Source organism: Caretta caretta, chromosome 14, assembly GCF_965140235.1.
Source record: "Caretta caretta isolate rCarCar2 chromosome 14, rCarCar1.hap1, whole genome shotgun sequence".
Classification (NCBI taxonomy): Eukaryota; Metazoa; Chordata; order Testudines; family Cheloniidae; genus Caretta; species Caretta caretta.
The window spans coordinates 45,755,641-45,777,011 of record NC_134219.1 but is presented as its reverse complement, the minus strand read 5'-3'; the positions used below and the strand labels follow the sequence as shown (position 1 = coordinate 45,777,011).

Here is a 21,371-nt window from a genome sequence, read left to right as displayed (position 1 = left end):
GTGTTATTTACTCCTTCTCATAACACAAGAACAAGGGGTCACCTAATGACATTAATAGGCAGCAGGTTTAAAACAAACAAAAGGAAGTATTTCTTCACACAACGCACAGTCAACCTGTGGAACTCCTTGCCAGAGGATGTTGTGAAGGCCAAGACTTTAACATGGTTCAAAAAAGAACTAGATAAGTTCATGGAGAACAGGTCCATCGATGGCTATTAGCCAGGATGGGCAGGGATGGTGGCCCTAGCCTCTGTTCGCCAGAGACTGAGAGTGGCCGACAGGGGATGGATCACTTGATGATTCCCTATTCTGTTCATTCCCTCCGGGGCATCTGGCATTGGCCCTGTTGGAAGACAGGATCCTGGGCTAGATGGACCTTTGGTCTGACCCACTGTGGCCGTTCTTATGCCGAGACCTGCAGGCTACAGTGCGGGGGGGACGCTACCTCTTCAGACAGCAGCACGATATAACTATTGTTGTGTATGAAAGGGGGTGTGTCTCCTTATGTGTTGCCACCTAGCCGCTGCCCTTGTGTACAGCATACTAGACCCACCACTAGGAGAGGATCCCCATTAGGTCAAACAGAGATGTGGGAGTTTCTGGCTTGGAAGCATCAGGATTCTAATCCTGGCTCCCCAGTCCAAGGTTGTTACAGATGGGGAAAGTGAGGCACAGAGTGGCTAAAGGACATGCCCATGGTCACACAGGGAGTCGGTGGAAGAGTGGGGATTGAACCTGGGTCTCTGGAGTCTCAGCCTAGCAGGGCAACTGCACTGGGTAAATAGGTGTGAGCTGGAGAAGTAATATAAGTGTCAGTGGGCTAATAGGACAAGGATGGGTTTGGAGTTAAGGCACTTGAGTGGGATTCAGAAGATCTGGGTTCAATTCCCACCTTTGGCAGTGTGTGTGTCTGAGTCACTGCATTGCTCTGTGCCTGAATTTCCCCTGCCTCTTTGTGGCAGGGACTGTCTCGTGCTATTTGTCTCTGGGCAGCGCCCGGCACACCGGTGCCCTGATTTCAGCTGGGACCTCTGGGTGCTACCATAATACACATAAGAATATTGGATGAAACTGATTCAACACAGTATATCCTCCTAGCAATGGCTCTTTCCAGACCAGATCCAAGGCCCCTTGGCAGGGAGTGTTGTGGGGGCTGACTCGGCTCTGGGAATATACTCGGGGTTGCTCATCTGGAGGTCGGCTCTTGGCACTTAGAAAGGCAATGAGTTAATTAGAAGGGCAACAGCCAGATTCACAGAGGATTCAGGACTCCTGGGCTCCACTCAGAGGGGAGTGGGGGCTACTGGGTTAGGGCAGGGGACTTGAGGGTTATGAGATCAGGCCACTGGCTTATGACGTGGTGGGAAGCAGAGTTGCTAATGATCGTGTTTGAAACTGTGATCAGTAGACTGGAGAAATTGACCTGGATATCTATTCTGGAGCAGCTCCCTGAGTCGGCAGTAATCTGGAATAAAAATCATTTTATACTGGAATAATTACAGTGCTCAAACTCCTACTAATGCAACCATTACAATACCCACAAACACACTGATGCTCTAACCCAGTGGTTCTCAACCTGTTTATCATTGTGGGCTGCATGTGTTACCTGGACCACAGGTTGAGAACCACAGCGTGCTCCCCTCAACCTGCCCCACAGACCCCTATGCCCAGCGCCTCCCACCCAGAGACCCCTCCACAGCGTGGGGCCAGAAGCAGAGCCCTGGGCAGGGGACTGGGCAGCAGGAAACCCGGAACCCGCCGTGTGGGGCCGAGCAGCAGCCCTGACCCTGGACCTAGGGAAGCCCTGTGGCAGCCCCGGACCCCCGACCCTGCTGGGCCAGCTGGCAGCCTTTAGCACAGAGCTGCGCTGCAGCTGTGTGCTCACTGGGCCTTGGGTTGAGAACCACTGCTCTAACCACTCCCCTCCCAGAGCCAGGGGTGGAACCCAGGAGTCCTGATGCCCAGTCCAGGTGCGCTGGCCACTAGACCTCACTCCCCTCCCAGAGCTGGGGTTAGAACCCAGGAGTCCTGGACACCCCCTCACCCCGCACTGCTGCTCTTGGTTTATCTTTATTAATCTAAACAGGCTGATTTGCAGACGTAACTCCACCTGCAAGATTCCAGGAAGTGGCTGGGCCTGAAGGAGCTCAGCCCTCTTGCAAGTTTCTGTTTCTCTTGTGCGCCATGGCAGTTGTTCACCCCGTGGAAGCTCTGGAAGATCATAGAATATCAGGGTTGGAAGGGACCCCAGAAGGTCATCTAGTCCAACCCCCTGATCTAGTCCAACCCCCAGATGACCTGGCCTGTCCCATCTGCTTGGATTCCTTCCAAGACCCCGTACTCCTGACCTGCGGGCACAATTTCTGCCAGGCCTGCATCACCCAGGTCTGGAAAGGACTGGAAGAAAACGTCTCCTGTCCCAAGTGCGGGAAGAGATTCCAGGAGAGGCATTGGCACCCAAACCCCCAGTTGGGGAAGGTGGTGGAGAAAGCCAGGAAGCTGAGGTGGGGGGCAGAGGGCAGCATGTGCCAGAGGCACAAGGAGAGGCTCAAGCTGTACTGCGAGGAGGATCAGGCCCTGATCCGCGTGGTGTGTGACAGATCGAAGGAGCACAGGGCTCACAGGGTGGCTCCCCTCGAGGAGGCCGCCCAGGAGTACAAGGTAACGGGCTCGAACACAGGGCACTTGGAGCAGTGGGGCTGGGAGGGGAGAGGCCTCCATGAATGGCAGGGAGGGGAGTGCGGGGGTAGAACCCAGGAATCCTGGCTCCCACAGCCTGGAACCAGTAATAGAGCCAAGGAGTTGTCCTTTTTCTGCTCTAAGCACAACCCCACCCCTGTCCAGGAGCTGGGGCTAGAACCCAGGAGTCCTGACTCCCAGTCCCCACTGCTCTAACCCACTAGACCCCACTCCCCTCCCAGAGGAGTCCTGAATCCTCTCTCCGTGAGCCAAACCCTGATTTCCTACTCCCAGCTTACCCCTCCACCACAAGCCATCCTTTCGCCGTTGTTGATAGGGCCAATTTCAAAGGCACCTGCAGATTCTGAAAGATGAGAGCTTCAGCCAGGAGGCCTTCACCATCAGCGAAGGGAGAAGGCTGGATATGCTGCTGGTAAGTTCTCTTTCCCCATCCCCTGGGCTTCCCTTGGGGTTCCCCTGCACTTTGCTGATGCAACACCATCTCATGTCCCCCTCTAGTGGCTGGTCCTCATAGAAGGCAATAACCTACTACTGCTTATCGGTACTACGGCCAGAGCTACAGAGTCAGTCTCTCTCTTTCTGGCCCAATAACTATTTATTCATGCCAGAAGTTCTCAGCTGTGTTCTGTGGACCACCAGTGGTCCGCGAGCTCCATTCAGGTGGTCCGTGGATAGTTTTCCTCTAAGGTGCACACCTGGAAAGCCGCACACGAGAGAATGAAGGGCCACCCACCTAATTAGTGGAGCCGCAATGTCACTTTGACTTGTTCAAAGCAGCGTTTGGGAATCCCCCATTCTGTGGGGAATTTCAGAACACCAGTTTTTGTTTTGATTTGGAAATAATTTTCTTTTTTAATTTTGGAATTTCTCTTGCAACAGGAATTCCAGTTCTGGCCACTTCCTAGGGTGTGGACTGATTCTGAATGGCATCAGGACTGTTCTACTGGATAGGGACAGGCTCTGAAGGGGAAGGGGGATGTTGTGCTGTCAACCGATTGGCTATGAAGGGGAAGGAGCCATTGTGCTGTCCGTGGACTAGCTCTGAAGGAGGAGGGGGCTGTTATGCTGTATATGGACTGGGTCTGAAGGGAAGGGGACTGTTGTTCTGTATATAGACTGGCTCTGAAAGGAAAGGGGGCTGTTGTGTTGTGTATGGACTTACTTCAATTCTCCCCTGCCCCTGCAGAGATCCTGACCCTGGATGCCGCCTCTGGTCACCCTGGCCTGGTGGTGTCCCCAGACCGGCACAGCGTGTGGCATGGGAACAGCTGGGGCTGCCCGCCCAGCGACCACCGCAGATTCTTCCCGGCCCCCTGCATCCTGGGCTCTGAGGGCTTCTCCTCCGGCCGGCACCGCTGGGAGGTGGAGGTGGGGGGCGAGGATGGCTGGGCGGTGGGGGTGGCGAGGGAGTCCGTGAGCAGGAGGGACCCCACGGAGCTGCAGCCCCAGCACGGGGTGTGGGCTGTGGAGCTGGGACGGTACGTGCTCTGTCCCCTGTTCCGATGGTCACCAGCCCCGAGCCAAAGGCCCCACAGGATCCAGGTTTGTCTGGACTACGAAGGGGGGCGGGTGGCATTCTACGACGCTGAGAACCTGACCCCACTGTTCACTTTCACGGCCTCCTTCACCGAGATGCTCTTCCCCTTCTTCTGGCTCTGGGCCCCCAGCACCCGCATCACTCTGTGCCCCTGAGGGAGACAGAAAACCCACCCTGCCAGGACCACGGCCTGAGTGCTAGGTAACAGGGATGCATCCCATACACCTGGTCCCACCAGTCAGGTTGCTAGGCGAGGGGGATACAGACTGTAAACCCAGTCTGGTTGTTGGGCAATGGGCTAGGGACACTTCAGAGCATGGTTTTGTATTCCTGCCCATCCTGGCTAATAGTCATTGATGGACCTATCCTCCATAAAGTTCTTATTGGAACCCTGTTATAGTCTTGGCCTTCACAACATCCTGTGGCAAAGAGTTCCACAGGTTAACTGGGCGTTGTGTGACGAAATACTTCCTTTTGTTTGTTTTGACCCTGCTGCTGCCTGTTAATTTCATTGGGTGACCCCTCATTCTTGTATAATGTACTTCTGCATGCTTATCACTCCTAAATCCTAATCAGACTTATATTTCTGTGACCTTACAACTTAAATCTACTTAGCATACATTAATTATATGTAACAGTGTATAAATCATAACATCACACCCCACAACAATAAATGGATAATAAAAGGAACTAATGGGTTACAAATCCCCCATACTTGACCCCACCCGGTAACAGAGACACAGCCCATAACCCCAGCCCTATCTGTGACCCGTCTGTGGCAGAGGGCCAGAGTTCCCGGGCCGCCATGGGTCTGCTCTCTCTATCCTAGCTCGCCAAAAGGTGCCATGTAAGGTATCTACAGGAAGCCAGCGTCACACTGCTCCTCGTAAGCACCGAGAGACACCTGGACGGCTCACACAGCAGGAGCTGTGGGTGCAACCTGGACATCCCCCATGAGCAGCAGGTATCGCAGGCCATGGGCTGCTGAGCCTCCCCAAAGAGCCAGGCGTGGCCCTTCCCACGCTCCACCCCGAGCCCCCCTCCTGCTTCCCACTCTTCCCCTGTGGCCCCAGCCAGGGCTGTTTCTCTTCCCCAAAGCAGCCAGGGGCTGGGGCTAGGGCGGGCCGGCCAGCAGCCTGGGACTCGGAGTGGCTGGGGCCAGTCCTCGGGCTGCCCGGCGCTGGGGCGACCCAGCCTTCCAGGGCTGGGGGTGGTCAAGCAGCCCAGCTGGGGCAGGGAGGCTGGTGGCTGGGGCTGTCCGGCAGGCTGGGGCTCTGGGCGGCTGGGGCAGGGGCTCCTCTGGCCGCAGTGGGGGGCTCCCAGGGCTCCGGCGGGGTCTCGGGCAGAAGGGGCGGGGCCGGGGGCTAGCCTCCCCAAACAGGAGGGTCATGCGCCACCCATGACATCCCCTTCTCTAGGGCTGGGAAGTGGGGCAGGCGGCCACCAGAAGCTGACAAATGCTGCCCACCTGAGAGAAATTGGTTTGGCTGTCGGTCGGTCTGCGTGTAACCCACACGTGGCTCCGAGCAAGAGGGACCGGCCGGGAAGAAAGACAGCCGCAAGGGGGACAGAGACACACACGGCGTCCTCCCCCCACAAGGGAGGGTCCCAGCTGGCTGGGCTGTTAAACGCTGGGAGAACTTGGGGGGAAGACGACCCCCAAGAGACCCCTCCTGGCTAACGCAATTGAAGTCTAGGCGTCAGGGGGCAGGGGCTGGGTTTTTTATATGGGCTCCTTTCCGCCCGCTGTTTCCCCTTCCGAACCTCCCCTTGCTTCTACTGTGACCAAACTCAACCCTTATATAGACCTAACCCCTGGTGTAGACAGCGCCGTGTCGAGGGGAGGGCTTCTCTCAGGGAGAGGTGCCTCTCAGCGAGGAGGCGGGAGAAGCCCTCCCAGCGGTGTAGGTAGATCTTCGCTAAGCACTGCAGCGGGACTGCTGCAGAAATCTGTGTCAACAAACCCCTAGAGATATCCTAGTTCTTCCATCTCCATGCCTGTCGCTGTAGTAATTGATCGCCTCGTTATTATTACTGTTTATGTTACCATAGCACCTATATGACCTATCGGAGATCAAGGCCCCGTTGGGCCGGGCGCTGCCCAGACACACAGGGAGAGACTGTCCCTGCCCCCATTGAGATCAGGGCCCTGTTGTGCCGAGCGCTGCCCAGACACACAGGGAGAGACTATCCCCGGCCCAGCTGAGATCAGGGCCCCGTTGGGCCGGGTGCTGCCCAGACACACAGGGAGAGACTATCCCTGGCCCAGCTGAGATCAGGGCCCCGTTGTGCCGGGCGCTGCCCAGACACACAGGGAGAGACTATCCCTGGCCCAGCTGAGATCAGGGCCCCGTTGGGCCGGGTGCTGCCCAGACACACAGGGAGAGACTGTCCCTGCCCCCATTGAGATCAGGGCCCCGTTGTGCCGGGCGCTGCCCAGACACACAGGGAGAGACCGTCCCTGCCCCAGCTGAGATCAGGGCCCCCTTGTGCCGGGCGCTGCCCAGACACACAGAGAGAGACAGTCCCTTCTCCAAACTACTCAAGTGTAAATAGACAAATGATGGATTATCACCACCATTTTTAGGTGGGGAAACTGAGTCGCGGAGAGATCCAGTGACTTGCCCATGGTCACAGAGGGAGTCGGTGGCAAAGCTGGGATTGGAGTTCAGGGATCCTGAGTCCCAGCACCGTGAGAGAACTCTCCGCACCCAGCTGTGGGAAGAGACCCCAGGAGTCCTGACTCCTAGCCCCTCCTCACCCTGCTGTAAGCTGGAGACCCCACTCCCCTTCCAGAGCCTAGAGCAGAACCCGGGAATTCTGTCTCCCAGCTTTCATTTCCCAAAGACACTTGCATTCAGCGGGAAGCCCCACCTCAGCTCTTTGCAGTATAGAGCTTATGGCAAACAGCTGCGTGCATTTCCCATTCCGTCCTGCAGGTGGCAGCACTAAGCAAAGTGCTTCGACTGGCCTGGGGCTGGGACGTCAATGGAAATTCTGCCGGTGGCAGCATTAGGAGGTGGTAATGCCCTCTAGGGCGTATGGCAGGGAATTTAACCCCTCATGGATGGACAGGGACTGGGCCCCTTTGCTGCGTGGCAGCAGGGAGCTGGGAACGGTTATTCCATACTGCAAAGTCCATTAATAACAAAGGCAGCTTGATCTGGGCTCAGTGAGCCCCGGGAAAGGGGAAGAGCCCGTGGCAAGGAAATCGCGGCTTTCCTGTATTACAGCTTGTTGCCAAAAAGGCCCTGACCCAGACTGGGGTGGACTGGGTACAGCTTTACAGGACTCATTTGCCCAGTGTTCAGATGCCCCAGCCCAGAGGTGGCTGCAACTGGATGCCAGCCACACAGAGATTGTCGCCCAGCACTGAGATGCAGCAGCCTCTGGGGTGGGGCAACTGGGTAACAGCTGCACAGAGACTGCTGTCCTGGCAATGAAATGCAGCCACCTCAGGGGGTGACTTAGCTGGGTAAGAGCCGCACAGCGAGGCTGCTGAGGGATCGCTCAGGCAGGGCTGAAATGCAGCCGCCTCTGGGGTAACAGCACAGTCAGCCAGCCCTGATATGTCACCACCTCTGGAATGGGGCAGGTGGACAACAGCCATACAGCAATGCTGCATGGGGATCACTTACCCAGCACTGAGATGCAGCCACCTCTGGGGTGTGGCAGCTGGATAACGGCCACACAGCAGCATGGCATGTAGTCTTGGTAACGAAGTGCAGCTGCTTCTGGAGTAGGACACGACGGCACTATGTTAATGCACTTGGGACCATGTCTGCACACATGCAGTACGTTCACTAGCAGGATTCGAACCTCCGACCTTTAGCACAATCCCCTATTGCTTGAGCGACAAGAATATAATAAGGGCTGGATTTCCAAAGCTATTTAGGCACCTAAAGATGCAGATGTCCCCTAGAGCAGTGGTTTTCAAAGTGCGGGTCTTGAGCCAGTACTGGATTGTGGAATGTAAGGCACTGGGTCGCGGTGGCTCTGGTCAGCACTGAAGAACGGGCCATTAAAAGTCCCATTGGTGGTGCTGTCTGGCTAAGGCAGGCTAGTCCCTAGCTGTTCTGACACCACTCTGCGCCCCGGAAGCAGCCAGCAGCAGGTCCGTCTCCTAGGCGGAGGGACCACAGGTCTCCACGCGCTGCCCTCACCCTGAGCACCGGCGCTGCACTCCCATTGGTTGGGAAGCCTGCCTTAGCACTCCCGCTGTGCCACTGACCCGGAGCCGCCCGAGGTAAGCCCGTGCCCTAACCCCAAGCCCCAATCCCCTGTCCCAGCCCTGACCCCCACCCCCAAATCCAGAGCCCCTTTCTGCACCCCAAACCCCTCATCCCTGGCCCCATGCCAGAGCCTTCACCCCCAGCCCAGAGCCCTGGCCCCTTCCTGCAACACAACAACCTGCTCCAGCCCAAAGCCCCTCCCACACCCCAAACCCCTCATCCCCAGCTCCGTGGGTCACGGGCATCAACAATTTTCTTCACTGCCCTAGAGGACTTTCAAAAGCAATCTTGTAGTTGCAGGGACCACCACCAGGGGGAGACGCTCTCACATGTGGGTTACAGTCACCCAGCATTTACGCCTGTATCTATCAGAGCCAGTATTTGGCCAGGACACCCGAGCTAAAAGCAGGGGGGGGGGCGGGAACAATTTGTACAGTGCGGGGTGCTGAGCACCACTGAACCAAACTGCAAACCCTGGATGTGATGGAAACCACTTCAAGCTGGGGGTGCAGCCGCACCCCTAATTCCAGCACCTATGGTAGGGGCATGGGCAAAGGGGGGGCCTCCAATCAGTGGGGGCACAGAATTGTGCACCCCCCGACCTATGGTTAAAAGCAGCAGCCAAGCAATGACCATCCCCGTGCATGTAGCCAATCTGTGTCTGCTAGCAGCAAATATCCCCCAATGGCCGGTGATGGGATGCGAGCTGGGGAAGGCTCTGGATTACTACAGAGAATTCTTTCCCGGGCGTCTGGCTGGTGGGTCTCGCCCACGTGCTCAGGGACTAACTGTTCACCACATTTGGGCTCAGGAAGGAATTTTCCCCACGTCAGATTGGCAGAGACCATGGTTGTTGGGGTTTTTTTCCTGTCTCCCTCTACAGCATGGAGCACGGGTCACTTGCAAGTTTAAACCAGTGTCAGCAGCGGGTTCTCTGTACTTTGAGGTCTTTAAATCATGATTCAAGGACCAGTAACTCAGCCAGAGGTTAGGGGTCTATCACAGGAGTAGCTGGGCGCGATTCTGTGGCCTGGGATGGGCCGGAGGTTCGACTGGATGATCACGATGGTCTCGTCTGGCCTTAAAGTCTGTGAGTCCTGCCACCGCAGTATTAACAGAATATCACCGAATATCAGGGTGGGAGGGACCTCAGGAGGGACTCACAGCAACTGGGGAGCTGCTCTGAAATGAACTCGACTCCCCAGGCCCAACACGCTGTAAACCCCTGGGTCTCCCATCCAAGCTTCAAACAGGCCTGGTAGTGCTTAGCTGAGAGGAGGAAGCAATTGCCGCGGAGGGAAGGGGAGGCCGCCTTTGTTAATAAGAGCCTTGGTGATGATGGTAATTGGCAATTAAGGGATTAGTCAGGGCAGCTGCAGAGTGGGTTTATTTCATTTTTACTGCTACAGGAAGATTAATGCCAATGGCAACCACAAATATCCTGGATAACAGCGTGATGACGGACTTTGCTGGGTAGGGAATGGGATATGGGGCTTTCCCTTCCAGGGGGCACCGGGTCTGCTCCTGCCCCAGATGGGTATTGGCTGGCTCAGGAGGGTAGGGAATGGGATACAGGGTCTTCAGCCTTGCGAGGGTGCGAACTCTGATCTAGTCCCATATCACAGGGCCCAGAGAGCTTAGCGGGGGTGGGGAATGAGAGATGGGGCTTTTCTCCTCTAGAGGGCGCCAGCTCCAATTTGGAAACTAGCTGCTGCGGGAAGGTTGGGTGACCTGTGTGACATGAGCTGCAAGTTCTCAGCACCGACAGGACGAGAGCAGCATTGCGGTGCAGCTGGTAAACTTGCAGCTCACTCCAGAAGTGGCTGGATTAGCCATACTTTTGCTGCGCAGCGATGAATTAAGTGCTGTGCCCCACCCCAGAAGTGGCTGCATCTCAGGGTCCAGTGAGGGATTCCTCTGCAGTGTTGCTGTCCGGCTGTTACCCAGCTGCCCTGCCCCCAGAGGTGGCTGCATTTCAATGACTGTCAGATGAGCCTGAGCAGCATCGCTGTGCAGCTGCTAAATTGCTGTCCCACACCAGAGGTGGCCGCATCTCAGCGCTGGCTGAGCGATCTCTGTGGAGTGCAGCTGTTCAACAGCAGCTGCGTCCTACCCCAGAGGTGGCTGCCTCTTGGCAGTGGGCGAGTGATCGCTGTGTAGTGTGGCTGTTAAGCAGCGCCACACCCCAGAGACAGCTGCATTTCTGCAATGAGATGACAGAAAAAGCATCGATTCAAACCTGAAACTATAAAGAGCCACCAGACAAGCACCAGCTTATTCTGCCTTCATGTCTCAGGCAGGTTTCCACCCCATCAGGGAGGGAAACGGCATTTTAATTTGTTTGCTTCGTTGGGGACATTTTGCTCGCCTTCCAGCATCACCTGGTTGGTTTATGTGTAACTACCCCAGTGTATCAATTTTTAGCAGGGACACACCTGTGTGGCGTGGCCAAATTTTCCTCCATCCTATAAAATCTTTAGTCAAGTCGTTCTCTCTCCAGGAGTCAGCAGCAGGCAAAAAGTACAGCGAGCCACACAGTCCAATTCTCCTGATGGTCCTGCACCTTCGAGAGACACTGAGTCCCCTGTGCTAAGTGTCTGGAAGGACTGGCCCTGACCCAGAGCCCAGGGAACTCAATAGAAAGCTGCCCATTGGTGTGCAGAGGCCAGGGATCCAGCCGGATCTGGGGCAGCCGCTCTTGCTTTCCCCACCTGTGAACAGGGAGAAGGGTGTCGAATTGCTCCCCTGCAGGGCTGTCGGGGGGATGCCATTCGTCGGAGTTTGTGTAGACAGGCGGATTCTGCTCTTGCTCTGTCTGGGGCAACACCATTAAATCTGCCATGAATCACAGCTCCAGCCATCCAGCCAGAGCGCCCTCTGTCTATCTATCCACGCCACAGCTCCCTTTATCCATAGCTCCCTCCATCCATCTACCCATAGCTCCTCCCTCTATCCATCCATTCCTCTATCAATCCATCCATCCCTAGTTCCCTCCATCCATCGACCATTGTTCTTCCATCCATTCATCCCTCTAGCCATAGCTCCCTCCATCCATCTACCATAGCTCAGTCCCTCCATCCAGCCATCCACAGCTCCCGAGCACCCCCCCAGCTATAACCAGTAGACCCCACTCCCATTTCAGAACAGGGATAGAGCCCCCACCCCTACAACCTACTCCCTCTCCTTGCCAGGTACCGACAGCCCCCAGGGCTGGCTGTCACTTCAGCTGGCCCCATCCCCAATATCATTCGCTCCAAAAAGGAGAGGGTTATTTCTTCCGTCCTTGACAGGGACATTGGGACAAAAAGCAGGATCCTGGAGATAATTGGTTTAACGTCCCCCTGACGAGCAAGTTTGATTTAAAAAGTAACGAGGCAGGCACCATCGACTAGCTCCTAGTGACACAGCCCAGAGACTGCCCTACTTCCCCAGCTCCGCTGGACTGAACGCCAGAGGGAAACGGAAAGTATCTATCGCCAGATCTTAATGTTATCTGTCACTGTCCCTCCATCTATGTATCCCCCCTCTATGTATCCCCCCTCTGTTCCTATCCATTTGTCTGTCCAAGTCCTCTAGGCCCTGCTAGACTCCTGTCTGTCTGTCTAATCACCCTGGATCCAAATATACTGTTGTCTGTCTGATCTCCCCTGGATCTGAATATACTTTGTCTGGTTGTCTGTCCTCCTAGATCCTAATATACTCTGGTCTGTCTGTCTGTCTAACCCCACCTCCCCCTGGATCCTAATATACTTGTGTCTGTCTGTCCATTCCCCCTGGATCCTGATTTAATCAAGCTAGTTAGCTAGCTTTCCATCTTTTCATTCCACTTAGATTCTATCTATCTATCTATCTATCTATCTATCTATCTATCTATCTATCTATCTATCTATCTATCTATCCCCATACACCCCCTTTCTTTCTTTCTATCTATCTATCTATCTATCTATCTATCTACCCCCCACGCCCCATCTATCTATCCCCATACACCATCCATCTATCTATCTAACTAGCTAGCTAGGTAGCTACCCCCCCACACGCCATCTATCTATCCCCATACACCATCTATCTATCTATCTATCTATCTATCTATCTATCTATCTATCTATCTACCCCCTATACCCCATCTATCTATCCCCATACACCCCCTTTCTATCTATCTATCTATCTACCCCCCAAGCCCCATCTATCTATCCCCATATACCCCCTTTCTATCTATCTATCTATCTATCTATCTATCTATCTATCTATCTATCTACCCCCCACGCCCCATCTATCTATCCCCATATACCCCCTTTCTATCTATCTATCTATCTATCTATCTATCTATCTATCTATCTATCTATCTATCTACCCCCCACGCCCCATCTATCTATCCCCATATACCCCCTATCTATCTATCTATCTATCTATCTATCTATCTATCTATCTATCTATCTATCTATCTATCTATCTATCTATCCCCCACGCCCCATCTATCTATCCCCATACACCCCATCCATCTATCTATCTAACTAGCTAGCTAGGTAGCTATCCCCCCACACCCCATCTATCCATCCCCATACACCATCCATCTCTCTCTCTCTCTATCTATCAATCTATCTATCCCCATACACCCCATCTCTCTATCTCTCTATCTATCTATGTATCACTGTAGTGTCTGGGCACTTCCTTATTATTTAAAATAAAAAATCAGAGTATATAATCCAACTCTTTCTCTCTGTGTCTGCGTATGTGCACCTGCTCTTAAGACACACTGTTATGGGGCGAAACTTTCCCCTTTTCTGGGATTCACCATTATTGCTAATTTAAATAACATAAATCTCCTCCCATTTACTGGAATTGTCTGTTCCTGGGCTTTTATTTATTTTTTCTTGCTGGGCTACTCTGCCAGTGCCCCTAGATTTCCCTCTGCCAGAGAGAGTCCTTCCAATCCTGTTGTTATATTCCTGCTGGGAGGTAATGAATTGATAAATAATAGAATGCCCCTGGTCTGATACCAGGCTGAATCAGCGAGAAAGAGCTACACAGCTCTATGCAGAGTTCTGTATGACACAGGCATTTTGCCCTTCATACGTTCCTACAACTCTTCATTATTGGTGGTTTGAAATGAGTAGGACCAGTCGAAATATTTCATTTAAAAAGATCTTTTTGTGATCTAAAGAGTGCTCCTTTTGTAAACAAAATTTTTCGCACAAAATCTTCGACACTTTGTTTTTCACTAGGACAAAATTCTTTTTTTTTTTAAAAAACCAAAAACGTTTTCTCGAAAAATTTGAAAGAAAACAGCATCAGTCATCAGCTATCCGTAAGAGCCCTTTTAAAACCGGTGATCAGCTGAAAAAATGGCCTATTCTGAAACCATTTAATAATGTACTCAAAGGAAAAACTGGTCCATGTTGAAACTTTTTCAGGGACAAATTCAAGACATCAAAATGGCAATGAAAGTCATTTTTTATTTTTATTTGTTTCCTAACCCTAGAAGTTAGGCGCATGTTAATTCAATTCCTGGTCACAAATTTTCCAGCTGAACTGTTTTTTAAATAGAAAATTGAGTTTTAACTTTTGTTACATTTTTTATAGATACATGTGTAAACAAACGCAAACAAACTTTACCTAAACTTCTCCTAATGTGTTAACTGTTTGCTGCCTAACTTTCACTGTATTTGAAACGGTTGATTCAATACAATATGAATGGTTTGAGACTTTTCTTGGATGTTTCTGTTACAGTTCTTTCCGTGGTGGTTAAGCTCAAGATGTCTATGCTCCGATTTGTAACTGCTGGTTGCTTTGTGGATTTCCATTTTTGAAGCTCGAGTCTTTTAGCAATTATTAGTGCTCCGCTGAGGCAAAGTTTTGAAAACGGAGTTTTCGATTAAATGAATAGATTTTTTTGGCCAAAAGTGTCTTTTTTTCTGCAGAGTTCAGATTTTTCACCAAAAATACCAAACTTCTGAAAACTGAAAGATTTTGGCCCCAAAACTGTAATATTTTGGTATTTGAATTTGTGCCGAAAAGTGGGTATGTTTCCTAAGACAGGTTTCAGAGTAACAGCCGTGTTAGTCTGTATTCGCAAAAAGAAAAGGAGGACTTGTGGCACCTTAGAGACTAACCAATTTATTTGAGTATGAGCTTTCGTGAGCACAGCTGTAGCTCATGAAAGCTCATACTCAAATAAATTGGTTAGTCTCTAAGGTGCCACAAGTCCTCCTTTTCTTTTTATGTTTCCTAACCAGCTCTCGAGCTGAGGCCAACCCCAACGCTGGCAGGACTAACCAGTGCCCAAGGCTGGGATATGGTACAAGAATGTTTCCCACCATGACCTGACTTCTTCTGCATTTTGTTATTGTTCCACTGCAGTCCCATCGCTGCTGAGCAAGGTCTGACTCACAGGACCATGGACGCAGCTGGTAGATTGGGGAGGTACGTCCATGCTGGGAGAGACAGCCTTCCTCATGGTGTGAACGGGGCAGTGAGCTTTGGGGATGGCGCTACGGCTGATGGGACCACCGACCTCGGGGACCCCACTGCTAAGCCCAGGGAGACCACCTCCCATGGGGACCCTACAGCTCCTGGGGATGGTACAATCATACCTGGAGATGCAGACGCTGCCATGCTCCAACCTGAAGACAATGATGCTTCCAGTGCCACTGAAGACAATGTCACCATCACCGTCACCCCCGGAGATGATGACAGCGCCAGCACCGACGGACGCATCAGCTCCATCCCTGGAGACGATGACTCTGCCTCTGGAGACGGACACATCAGCCCTGTCCTCGGAGATGGAGATGCCACCGTTGCCCCCGGAGACGATGACAGCTCCAGCACCAACGGAAGCATCAGTCCCATCCCTGGAGACGATGGTGCCACTCCCAACAACAGAGTCACAGCCGTCGACCCCGGAGACACAACCATTGCCCCTGGAGATGCCACCGTCACCCCTGGAGATGCCGCTGTCATCCCCGGAGACACAGCCATCGCCCCCGGAGACATAGCCATCGCCTCTGGAGATGTCACCGTTGCTCCTGAAGATTCCACCATCACCCCCGGAGATGCCACTGTTGCCCCTGGAGGTGATAATGTCACTGTCCCCGGAGACACCAGCCCCGGCCCCAGAGACGCTGCCCCTGGAGATGTCACCGCCGCTCTGAGGGACACCATCACTGGAGACCTCACCAGTGCTGCAGCTCCTGGAGACACCGTCACCTCTCCCTCTGAGGCCACCCCTACGCCTGGAGGGACGGTTATCTCTAGTGAGACCACTGTCCCCAGTGAGACCAGCATCCTTATTCAGACAGCAACCCCTTGTATGGCTGACCTCTTTTGGAGCAGCAATACCCTGGCCAAGCCAACTGCTCCCAGCCAGCCCAGTCCTCTGGGGCAGCCTGGCACCCCTAGGGACAGCAGCATCCCCAGGAAGACCACCACCTCCGCTGTGGCCATCAGCCCTGAGGCCAGCACGACCCATGGTCGGACCACTCCCTTTGGGGGCACAGAGACCCCAGGCCGGGGCACTGCCTCAGCAGCTGAGGGCACTCAAGGGAGCCTCACTGTTTCCAGAGAGACCACCACAGCCCCTGGAGAGGCCACCGGCACCGGAGACACCATGGCTGTCACCTGTATCTCGAGAGACACCGTTGCTTCCGCCACCCTTGGAGACAACATCACCGTTCCTGGAGGAGACGCCGACACCATCGCTGCCTGCCCTGGAGATGCCGCTAATGCCCCCAGAGATGCCACCAATGCCCCTGGAGACATTTCCGATGCTTCAGGAAACACCACTGCCCCTGGAGACACTTGCACCTACACCCGTACCCCTGGAGACGCGGACGTCCCTGCCTCTGCCCCTGGAGACGCCAACACCTCCGTTGCCACCCCCGAGGACACCACCGCCCCTGGCGATGCCAACACCTCCATTGCCACCCCCGAGGACACCACCGCCTCTGGAGACACCGATACTGCTGCCCCTGGAGACGCGGACGTCCCTGCCTCTGCCCCTGGTGACGCCAACACCTCCATTGCCACCCCCGAGGACACCACCGCCTCTGGAGACGCCAACACCTCCATTGCCACCCCCGAGGACACCACCGCCTCTGGAGACACCGATACTGCTGCCCCTGGAGACACCAACACCTCCATTGACACCCCCGAGGACACCACCGCCTCTGGAGACACCAACACCTCCATTGCCACTCCCGAGGACACCACCGCCTCTGGAGACGCCAACACCTCCATTGACACCCCCGAGGACACCACCGCCTCTGGAGACACCAACACCTCCATTGCCACCCCCGAGGACACCACCGCCTCTGGAGACGCCAACACCTCCATTGACACCCCCGAGGACACCACCGCCTCTGGAGACGCCAACACCTCCATTGACACCCCCGAGGACACCACCGCCTCTGGAGACGCCAACACCTCCATTGCCACCCCTGAGGACACCACCGCCTCTGGAGACACCGATACTGCTGCCCCTGGAGACAAGGACATCACTGCCTCTGCCCCTGGCGACGCCAACACCTCCGTTGCCACCCCCGAGGACACCACCGCCTCTGGAGACACCAACACCTCCATTGCCACCCCCGAGGACACCACCGCCTCTGGAGACACCAATACTGCTGCCCCTGGAGACGCCAACACCTCCATTGACACCCCCGAGGACACCACTGCCTCTGGAGACACCAACACCTCCATTGCCACCCCCGAGGACACCACCGCCTCTGGAGACGCCAACACCTCCATTGACACCGCCGAGGACACCACCGCCTCTGGAGACACCAACACCTCCATTGCCACCCCCGAGGACACCACCGCCTCTGGAGACACCGATACTGCTGCCCCTGGAGACGCCAACACCTCCATTGACACCCCCGAGGACACCACCGCCTCTGGAGACGCCAACACCTCCATTGACACCGCCGAGGACACCACCGCCTCTGGAGACACCGATACTGCTGCCCCTGGAGACGCCAACACCTCCATTGCCACCCCCGAGGACACCACCACTTCTGGAGACACCACTGCCCCTCGAGACACCATCACCCCTGAAGACAGCATAGTCCCTGGAGACGTCACGATCAACACCACGAACCCTGGAGATGCTACCGTCCCTAGAAACCCCATCACTGCCCCCAGCACTGCCCCCAGAGATGCTACAGTCTCTGGAGATACCACCACTGCCACCCCTGGAGATGCCGAAGTCCCTGAAGACTTCAAAGTCCCTGGAGAAACCACAACCACCACCCGTGGAGGCACCACACACCCTGGAGATACCACTGCCACTACTGCTTCCCCTGGAGACACCACCGCCCCTGGAGACACCATACACCCTGGGGACACCACCACCACCGCCACCCCTGGAGATGCGGCAGTCCCTAGAGACACCATCACCGCCACTGCTGAAGATGCGGCAGTCTCTGGAGACTCCATCATCACCACCAACACTGCCCCTGGAGACACCGTCACCGCTGCCCCTGGAGACATCATCACCATCACCATCACTGCTGCCCCTGGAGATGCGGCAATCCCTGGAGACACCACCACCACCGTCACCCCTGGAGATGCGGCAGTCCCTGGAGACACCACCGCCACCCCTGGAGATGCAACTGCCCCTGGAGACGCCATCACCGTCACTGCCACTGCTGAAGATGCGGCAGTCTCTGGAGACCCCATCATCACCACCAACACTGCCCCTGGAGACACCGTCACCATCACCATCACCGCTGCCCTTGGAGATGCGGCAGTCCCTGGAGACACCACCACCACTCTCGCCCCTGGAGATGCGGCAATCCCTGGAGACACCACAACCCCGGGAGACACTGCAGTCCCTGGAGGCACCACCACCGTCACCCCTGGAGATGCGGCAGTCCCTGGAGACACCACCGCCACCCCTGGAGATGCAACTGCCCCTGGAGACGCCATCACCGTCACTGCCACTGCTGAAGATGCGGCAGTCTCTGGAGACCCCATCATCACCACCAACACTGCCCCTGGAGACACCGTCACCGCTGCCCCTGGAGACGCTGCAGTCCCTGGAGACACCACCACTGCTGCCCCTGGAGATGCCACCTCCGTAACCACCACCGCTGGAGATGCAGCGGTCCCTGGAGACACCACCCCCACCATGGCCACCCCTCGAGACAGCACAGACTCTGGAGATGCTACCACCTCCGCTGAGTCCGGAGACTCTGCGGTTCCTAGAGTCATCACCACCCCCACTGACCCTGGAAACATCACCACCATGACCATATCTGGAGACACTGATGCCCCTGGATATGACAATGTCTCTGCTGACACGCCTGAAGACACCGCCATCACCACTGCCCCTGTAGATACCACAGTTCCTGGAGTCGCCCATGGAGACACCCCCACGGTCCTCGGAGACACCTCCACCAATGGCCTGGGAGGGGCCACCGCCCCTGGAGATGACCGTGTCGGCCCAGGAGTCACCAGCGCCCCTGCAGAGTCCACCACCCCCGGTAAGTAGCCGCAAAGCCCACAAGCCGGCTGCCCTAGGGGGAGAGAGGGAGGGAAATCAATTGCCTCCCTGCCCCAGTGCCATGATAGCTACTGTCTCCTGGGAGATACCCTGTTGCTATGGTGGCGGGCATCACTGTAGGGATTTAGCTGGGCGGGGAAGCCACGCATGAGCCCAAGGGCAGCCCAGCCCCTGGCCAGGGCGCTGATACCTCGGCTTCCACCCATCTGGGGAAGGAACCTCTCACCCATTCTGCTGTCTCCTTCTGCAGCGCCCCAGACCCCCTGGCCATACCGGTCCATGGGGCTCATCAGCTTGCTCTGTCTCTTCGTCACCGTGGGCCTGCTCACCGGGATTGTCGCGGTAAGGGCCACGCGGGGCCACTTGATGCCTTGGAAGCCAACCTGGCCCTCAGTGTCTGGATCTGGGGAATGCCCTGTCTGAGCCCCTTTCCCTACCCCAGCTCCCATGCTTACTGCTGACTCAGGACTCCTGGGTTGTATCCCCAGCTCTGAGAGGGGAGTGGGGTCTAGTGGTTAGAGCAGGGGCGCTGGGTGTCAAGACTCCTGGGTTCTCTCTCCAGCTCTGGACTGGGAAGGGAGTGAGGTCTAGTGGTTAGAGTGTGTGTGGGGGGGGGAGGGGCTGGGAGTCAGGACTCCTGGGTTCTATCCCCAGCTCTGGGAGGGAGGTGGAGTCTAGTCTTGATTACCCAGGCTGTACCACTGACATCCTTGTGTCTCTTCCAGGTCGTCTGCTATGTGAAGGTCATTACCATCAGCTCTGCCACCTTAACGGAGTCAGTGGCAAGTTCATTCCCTTGAGGTCCTTCTCTGTGGTGGGTACCCCCAGATCCCCAGTGTGCCACCTCGGGAGGGAGGCAGACTCGGGGTGAGATGCCCATATAGGCTGCAATGGAGTATGAGGAAGACACTCATCTAGACGCTTCCCTCTTTAATAGTGGAGGTAATCAGTTTCCAGAGGGCACTGTCCTTGGGAAGACGAAGGAGATTGGAAAGTATATGGGACCGGTCTATCTAATCTCAAATGCCACCTCTGGTCCATACAGAATCGGAGTAATGGTCCATTTAATCTGGGGTCCCATCATCTGCCCTTGCCAGTTTAGATTAACAGCCCAGCTAATGCCACCTCTGGCGCATATATGGGAGCGGACTGATGGGTTCATCCTTCATTGGATTGGAACAACGGGCCCCCTCTAGCCCAGTACTGCATCCTGCATCTGCCAGAGCAGACTATCAGTGCAGCGAGTCCTATACCTGATGTGCAGCATTGCTTTGTGGCTGTTAATTGGCTTCCACGAACCCACCCCAGAGGTGGCTGCAGTTAAGAACCGGGCGAGCAAGCCCCGTGCCGCCTCACTGTGTGGGTGTTACCCAGCTGTCCCACCCCAGAAGCAGCCACAATTCAGCAGTAGGCACGCGGGCTTCATGACAGTTTGTCAAACTTTTGAGCTGAACCCCGTCGTTGTAAATAATCAATAAGAAGACGTTCTTTCCTTACCAGTTCCCCTAGGGAACTATGGTTCTGTTAGCTGGCTGCTTCTTGCATAATACAAATCATCACAGCACCCAAAAACCCTCGTCTCTCTGTTCTCCTAACGCTTATAAGAAAGAGGTTTCCTCTGGGCTGCCAAGGTTTAAGGCTAAAGGCGTTAGACGTCAGGGTATGAGTTTTATGCCCACTTCTGCCCACTAGAAGAAGGGAGCCTCTGAGAACCCCTGAAGCGAGCTCTGCGGTATTAGGTTGGAATGAGACCGGCTGGAAGCCCAGAAGCAGCTCCAGGGTTTTCAGTGCATTTGCATAGACACTGGGAACAAGGCTGGCCAGAATGAGGGCTAGTGGTTAGAGCAGGAGGGGCTGGGAGCCAGGACTCCTGGGTTCTATCCCCAGCTCTGGGAGGGGAGTGGGGGCTAGTGGTTAGACGAGGAGGGCTGGGAGCCAGGACTCCTGGGTTCTATCCCCAGCTCTGGGAGGGGAGTGGGGGCTAGTGGTTAGACGAGGAGGGCTGGGAGCCAGGACTCCTGGGTTCTATCCCCAGCTCTGGGAGGGGAGTGGGGGCTAGTGGTTAGAGCCGCTAGGGCCTAGGAGCCAGGATACCTGGGTTCCATTCCCTGGTTTATTTCCGAGTTTAAAAATCACACAAGGCGCGAAAAGAAAACGAACTCAAGCGGCTGTGAATGGCCAGTCTTGGAACGATTCCCAGAGTCCTGATTAAAGCATCGCTCCTTTGTGACTCCCTCCAGAAGCCGGACTCTCTGTTTAGGAATGCAACCGAACCATCCAGATTTCTGCTTCCGCACTGGCTGAGATCACAGAGGGGTTATAAAAAGCGTGCCGTTCCCTTTGCAAGTTCCTCCGGTTAGTACCTGGCCTGTAATTAAACCAGTGACTGTGCCTGGCAGGAGCC

General features: G+C 55.1%; 2 protein-coding genes across 2 annotated transcripts; both read left to right on the top strand.

The window, feature by feature from the left end:
* The first annotated feature begins 85 nt into the window (after positions 1–85).
* LOC125621423 (E3 ubiquitin-protein ligase TRIM39) lies at positions 86–4,897 on the top strand. Its single transcript, XM_075119106.1, has 3 exons — positions 86–2,661; positions 3,017–3,204; positions 3,789–4,897. The coding sequence occupies exons 1-3, from the start codon at positions 2,185–2,187 to the stop codon at positions 4,390–4,392; spliced, it is 1,269 nt and encodes a 422-aa protein (XP_074975207.1). The 5' UTR covers positions 86–2,184; the 3' UTR covers positions 4,393–4,897.
* A 6,960-nt stretch (positions 4,898–11,857) lies between these two features.
* MUC22 (mucin 22) lies at positions 11,858–20,855 on the top strand. The gene is made up of 4 exons (XM_048818396.2): positions 11,858–11,935; positions 14,827–18,947; positions 19,218–19,309; positions 19,693–20,855. Exons 2-4 carry the CDS (start codon positions 14,864–14,866, stop codon positions 19,765–19,767), a joined length of 4,251 nt encoding a protein of 1,416 aa, XP_048674353.2. The 5' UTR covers positions 11,858–11,935; positions 14,827–14,863; the 3' UTR covers positions 19,768–20,855.
* Positions 20,856–21,371: the final 516 nt, after the last annotated feature.